Source organism: Oncorhynchus clarkii, chromosome 4, assembly GCF_045791955.1.
Source record: "Oncorhynchus clarkii lewisi isolate Uvic-CL-2024 chromosome 4, UVic_Ocla_1.0, whole genome shotgun sequence".
Taxonomy (NCBI): domain Eukaryota; kingdom Metazoa; phylum Chordata; class Actinopteri; order Salmoniformes; family Salmonidae; genus Oncorhynchus; species Oncorhynchus clarkii.
Window position 1 is genome coordinate 80,424,339 of NC_092150.1, and position 7,426 is coordinate 80,431,764.

A 7,426-nucleotide genomic window follows, 5' to 3' on the forward strand; every position below is an offset into this window, starting at 1 on the left:
CCACTATACTGTGTTAGTATAACCCCACTATACTGTGTTAGTACAACCCCACTATACAACCCCACTATACTGTGTTAGTACAACCCCACTATACTGTGTTAGTACAACCCCACTATACTGTGTTAGTATAACCCCACTATACTGTGTTAGTACAACCCCACTATACAACCCCACTATACTGTGTTAGTACAACCCCACTATACTGAGTTAGTATAACCACACTATACTGTGTTAGTATAACCCCACTATACTATGTTAGTATAACGCCACCATACTGTGTTAGTACAACCCCACTATACAAACCCACTATAATGTGTTAGTACAACCCCAGTATACAACCCCACTATACTGTGTTAGTATAACCCCACTATACTGTGTTAGTACAACCCCACTATACTGTGTTAGTACAACCCCACTATACTGTGTTAGTACAACCCCACTATACAACCTCACTATACTGTGTTAGTACAGCCCCACTATACTGTGTTAGTATAACCCCACTATACTGTGTTAGTACAACCCCAATATACAACCCCACTATACTGTGTTAGTACAACCCCACCATACTGTGTTAGTACAACCCCACTATACTGTGTTAGTACAACCCCACTATACTGTGTTAGTACAACCCCACTATACTATGTTAGTATAACCCCAATATACTGTGTTAGTAAAAAAAAACTATACAAACCCACTACACTGTGTTAGTACAACCCCACTATACTGTGTTAGTACAACCCCACTATACAACCCCACTATACTGTGTTAGTATAACCCCACAATACTGTGTTAGTATAACCCCACTATATTGTGTTAGTACAACCCCACTACACTGTTTTAGAACAACCCCACTATACTGTGTTAGTACAACCCCACTATACTGTGTTAGTACAACCCCACTATACTGTGTTAGTACAACCCCACTATACAGCCCCACTATACTGTGTTAGTACAACCCCACTATACTGTGTTAGTATAACCCCACTATACAACCCCACTATACTGTGTTAGTACAACCCCACTATACTGTGTTAGTATAACCCCACTATACAACCCCACTATACTGTGTTAGTATAACCCCACTATACAACCCCACTATACTGTGTTAGTACAACCCCACTATACTGTGTTAGTATAACCCCACTATACAACCCCACTATACTGTGTTAGTACAACCCCACTATACTGTGTTAGTATAACCCCACTATACAACCCCACTATACTGTGTTAGTATAACCCCACTATACTGTGTTAGTACAACCCCACTATACAACCCCACTATACTGTGTTAGTACAACCCCACTATACAACCCCACTATACTGTGTTAGTACAACCCCACTATACTGTGTTAGTACAACCCCACTATACTGTGTTAGTACAACCCCACTATACTGTGTTAGTACAACCCCACTATACTGTGTTAGTATAACCCCACTATACTGTGTTAGTATAACCCCACTATACAACCCCACTATACTGTGTTAGTACAACCCCACTATACTGTGTTAGTATAACCCCACTATACAACCCCACTATACTGTGTTAGTATAACCCCACTATACTGTGTTAGTACAACCCCACTATACAACCCCACTATACTGTGTTAATACAACCCCACTATACAACCCCACTATACTGTGTTAGTATAACCCCACTATACTGTGTTAGTAAAACCCCACTATACTGTGTTAGTACAACCCCACTATACTGTGTTAGTAAAACCCCACTATACAGCCCCACTATACTGTGTTAGTACAGCCCCACTATACTGTGTTAGTATAACCCCACTATACTGTGTTAGTACAACCCCACTATACAACCCCACTATACTGTGTTAGTACAACCCCACCATACTGTGTTAGTACAACCCCACTATACTGTGTTAGTACAACCTCACCATACTGTGTTAGTACAACCCCACTATGCTGTGTTAGTACAACCCCACTATACTGTGTTAGTACAACCTCACTATACTGTGTTAGTACAGCCCCACTATACAACCCCACTATATTGTGTTAGTACAACCCCACTATACAACCTCACTATACTGTGTTAGTACAGCCCCACTATACTGTGTTAGTATAACCCCACTATACTGTGTTAGTACAACCCCAATATACAACCCCACTATACTGTGTTAGTACAACCCCACCATACTGTGTTAGTACAACCCCACTATACTGTGTTAGTACAACCCCACTATACTGTGTTAGTACAACCCCACTATACTATGTTAGTATAACCCCAATATACTGTGTTAGTAAAAAAAAACTATACAAACCCACTACACTGTGTTAGTACAACCCCACTATACTGTGTTAGTACAACCCCACTATACAACCCCACTATACTGTGTTAGTATAACCCCACAATACTGTGTTAGTATAACCCCACTATATTGTGTTAGTACAACCCCACTACACTGTTTTAGAACAACCCCACTATACTGTGTTAGTACAACCCCACTATACTGTGTTAGTACAACCCCACTATACTGTGTTAGTACAACCCCACTATACAGCCCCACTATACTGTGTTAGTACAACCCCACTATACTGTGTTAGTATAACCCCACTATACAACCCCACTATACTGTGTTAGTACAACCCCACTATACTGTGTTAGTATAACCCCACTATACAACCCCACTATACTGTGTTAGTATAACCCCACTATACAACCCCACTATACTGTGTTAGTACAACCCCACTATACTGTGTTAGTATAACCCCACTATACAACCCCACTATACTGTGTTAGTACAACCCCACTATACTGTGTTAGTATAACCCCACTATACAACCCCACTATACTGTGTTAGTATAACCCCACTATACTGTGTTAGTACAACCCCACTATACAACCCCACTATACTGTGTTAGTACAACCCCACTATACAACCCCACTATACTGTGTTAGTACAACCCCACTATACTGTGTTAGTACAACCCCACTATACTGTGTTAGTACAACCCCACTATACTGTGTTAGTACAACCCCACTATACTGTGTTAGTATAACCCCACTATACTGTGTTAGTATAACCCCACTATACAACCCCACTATACTGTGTTAGTACAACCCCACTATACTGTGTTAGTATAACCCCACTATACAACCCCACTATACTGTGTTAGTATAACCCCACTATACTGTGTTAGTACAACCCCACTATACAACCCCACTATACTGTGTTAATACAACCCCACTATACAACCCCACTATACTGTGTTAGTATAACCCCACTATACTGTGTTAGTAAAACCCCACTATACTGTGTTAGTACAACCCCACTATACTGTGTTAGTAAAACCCCACTATACAGCCCCACTATACTGTGTTAGTACAGCCCCACTATACTGTGTTAGTATAACCCCACTATACTGTGTTAGTACAACCCCACTATACAACCCCACTATACTGTGTTAGTACAACCCCACCATACTGTGTTAGTACAACCCCACTATACTGTGTTAGTACAACCTCACCATACTGTGTTAGTACAACCCCACTATGCTGTGTTAGTACAACCCCACTATACTGTGTTAGTACAACCTCACTATACTGTGTTAGTACAGCCCCACTATACAACCCCACTATATTGTGTTAGTACAACCTCACTATACTGTGTTAGTACAACCCCACTATACTGTGTTAGTACAACCTCACTATACTGTGTTAGTACAACCTCACTATACTGTGTTAGTACAACCTCACTATACTGTGTTAGTACAACCTCACTATACTGTGTTAGTACAACCCCACCATACTGTGTTAGTATAACCCCACTATACGGTGTTAGCACAACCCCACTATACTGTGTTAGTATAACCTCACTATACTGTGTTAGTACAGCCCCACTATACAACCCCACTATACTGTGTTAGTACAACCTCATTATACTGTGTTAGTACAACCCCACCATACTGTGTTAGTACAACCTCACTATACTGTGTTAGTACAACCTCACTATACTGTGTTAGTACAACCTCACTATACTGTGTTAGTACAACCCCACCATACTGTATTAGTATAACCCCACTATTCTGTGTTAGTACAACCTCACTATACTGTGTTAGTACAACCCCACTATACAACCCCACTATACTGTGTTAGTACAACCCCACTATACTGTGTTAGTACAACCTCACTATACTGTGTTAGTACAACCCCACTATACAACCCCACTATACTGTGTTAGTACAACCCCACTATACTGTGTTAGTACAACCTCACTATACTGTGTTAGTACAACCCCACTATACTGTGTTAGTACAACCTCACTATACTGTGTTAGTACAACCCCACTATACAACCCCACTATACTGTGTTAGTACAACCCCACTATACTGTGTTAGTACAACCTCACTATAGTGTGTTAGTACAACCCCACTATACTGTGTTAGTACAACCTATACTGTCCTGTATAACCTATACTGTCCTGACAATGTTTGCAGCTGTCAATGTCCTTCCCTGACCAATTTTCATTTTCCTCCTCTCCATTCTCTATGAACACAAAATGAATTGATCATCACAATGAAACCATACTGAATCTGACTGCTGAACTTACACTATGTACCATTGTCCTTATTGGTTCTTTTTTTCCCCTCACAGGAGCCAATGAATGAACAAAACTTTGACACTTATGTGAGTACTTTGACAGACATGTACACCCATCAGGACCAATACCAGAGTCCAGAGAACAAGGAACTATTGGAGAACATCAAACAAGCGGTGCAAGGCATCCAAGTGTAGTAGCCTATCTTCTGGCCAAAAGGCCCAGTCTGAGGCCAAATCAAATTATGTTAAAGCAACAAATAAAAGTCAAAAGAGAATGGATTATGATTGTTGCTGCTGTAATTTACCGTAGTATTTCTTTTATTCATTATGCTGTAATGCTCTGAGCTCCATTGTAATGGGTTTTCTGCCTTGCTTTAAAAATAGTTCCCAATGGCAAAAGTTTCAAAGAACATTCACGTTTTGTACATTTTCATATGACCTAATATAATGTGATGTACTGTTTATAGCTGCTAATGTATGCACATTTTAGTGTATATGTATTTATTAATTGTAAGCTTGTATCATTCATTATTTTAACGATATTGATAAAAAGGACAAAACTGAGTGCCACGGGTAGGGTGCCAGATGAGGGCAATGTGAAGACCAATCAGAACTGAGTGCCACGGGTGGGGAGCCAGATGAGGGCAATGTGAGGACCAATCAGAACTGAGTGCCATGGGTGGGGAGCCAGATGAGGACAATGTGAGGACCAATCATTTTTAGATAAGCTTTTCTCTAAGTATGTCATAGAAAACAAAAATGACCTTTGGTGTGAAGATTGTTTAATGGATGTAAATGTATTGATTTTTGTAACAATGTTTGAAAAACTCTTTGTCTTCAGTGGTCTGTGTGAACACTAATAATAATGTCTGTGTTTAAATCAAGTTTAAGAAGAAACCATGTATAAATATGACACATTTTAAACATCATGACACAGAAACTGCTAACTGGTCCAACTCCCATAACCTAGAATGACTATACTTAATTTACTTAGAAATAAAACGTTTTAGTAATCTGTGTTGTTAAAAACACACAGCGAGATGTCCAACTCCCATAACCTAGAATGACTATACTTCATTTAGTTGGAAATAAAACTTCTTAGTAATCTGTGTTGTTAAAAACACACAGTTAGATGTCCAACTCCCATAACCTAGAATGACTATACTTCCATTTACTTAGAAATAAAAAGTCTTAGTAATCTGTGTTGTTAAAAACACAGAGCGAGATGTCCAACTCCCATAACCTAGAATGACTATACTTCCATTTACTTAGAAATAAAAAGTCTTAGTAATCTGTGTTGTTAAAAACACAGAGCGAGATGTCCAATGACCAATGGCTATGGAAAATATAAAGGAGACAATCTAGCATTACTAATTTATTTAAATTCTATTGAATACTTAGTAGGACCACTTATCAGCAATATTGGTATAACAATGATTACATCACTTGTTTAGATATGGGATGCAATCGATATAGAAAAAGTTTGGGTATATGCAATTTCTTATAAATGAAATTATAGCTGATAAAACTCTTTTTACTAACAATGTAAATGTATTAAGTTTTGTATAAATCTTTTAATACAATCATGTTTTAGAAATTCAACATGGGGAGATCAGTTCCAAAATGAACGATGGATGAGTTAATGAGTTTCGTTTTTTTCATGTTACATTTTGCACAGGGACACCTTTGTTTCCATGGTTTGATGTTTTGATTGAAACTTAAAGAGGTACTTGAAAGCTCAAATTGATGGTCAGAGGTTTTGTAGAAAAGTTATCTTTACAACGGCTGATTGATGCGCTCGACTTACAGGGTCAACGTCCTTCATTAATCATAGTATATTATTGCACTTGTTCAGTTGAAATGTCTTTGCGATCATGCATCTATGTGTCTGAGCCACAACACATTACATGAGATAAAGACTGCTCTTTGATTCAGTCCTAAAAGTGGATATATTGGTAAAAAAAACATGTTATTGATATGCATTATAACAGCAAAGAATGCTAACCAACAACAGTGACATTGGTAATAGTGGTCCATGATTGTTTCTATGATTGATGACAATTTCATGAGTAAATTGCAATCACTTTCTAGGAGACACCCTTAATAAATGTATTCATAGTACTTAAAGGCCCAATGCAGTCAAAAACATGATTTTTCTGTGTTTCATATATATTTCCGCACATTGAGTTTGGAATAATACTGTGAAATTGTGAAAATTATGTTAATGCCCTTTTCGTGTAAGAGCTGTTTTAAAAGACTGCCTGAAATTTCTGCCTGTTTTGGTGGGATGGCGTTTTGGCTGTAAATTAGTTAAAAGACTAATAAGAAAGCGAGTTCCAAATCTCTGCCAATAACAGCTAGTTTTCAGTTTTCCCTTCCCCACTCAGACCACTCCCAGACAGTCCAAGAAAAAGTATTGCTTGAGAAATTCCTCTTTGCTGAGAAGATATTTTTGTTTATTTTTGACCATTTTAATTGAAAACAATCACAGTAACCTACTTGTTTCCCAGAAAGGATTTGATATTGAGATAAAAACAGCTGAACTGGACCTTTAAAAACACCATTATAATGCAATGTAAGTGTCAATGTCAGCCCCCTATAATGCTGTTATCTTTTAAACATCAGCCAACTGCAGTAATCTACCCTTACTTATTACTAATTAAATTTCCTATACAAATTGGCATAACCATGCGACTTGCACTTGCTGAAGATGACTCTACTAATGGATTATAAATGTGTTCTTAATACAGTTTATCGTGCATGCACTTCATGCGAGTATGAATATGGGTAAATAGAGAGAATGATTCACGTAAGACATATGTGGAAGTAAGTTTGTGTGTGGAGTCAACAAGACAGAGCTCCGTG

General features: G+C 38.3%; 1 protein-coding gene across 6 annotated transcripts in view; it reads left to right on the plus strand.

Annotated features, from left to right (window-relative positions):
* Positions 1–7,210, plus strand: part of LOC139407341 (myelin transcription factor 1-like protein) — a 131,269-nt gene extending 124,059 nt beyond the window's left edge. For all 6 annotated transcript variants that reach the window (XM_071151049.1, XM_071151052.1, XM_071151050.1 and 3 more), the window contains one exon: positions 4,616–7,210. In XM_071151049.1, coding sequence (XP_071007150.1) covers positions 4,616–4,756 — 141 coding nt within the window. In that variant the 3' untranslated portion in view covers positions 4,757–7,210. The remainder of the gene's footprint in view (positions 1–4,615) is intronic.
* The last annotated feature ends 216 nt before the right edge of the window (positions 7,211–7,426 follow it).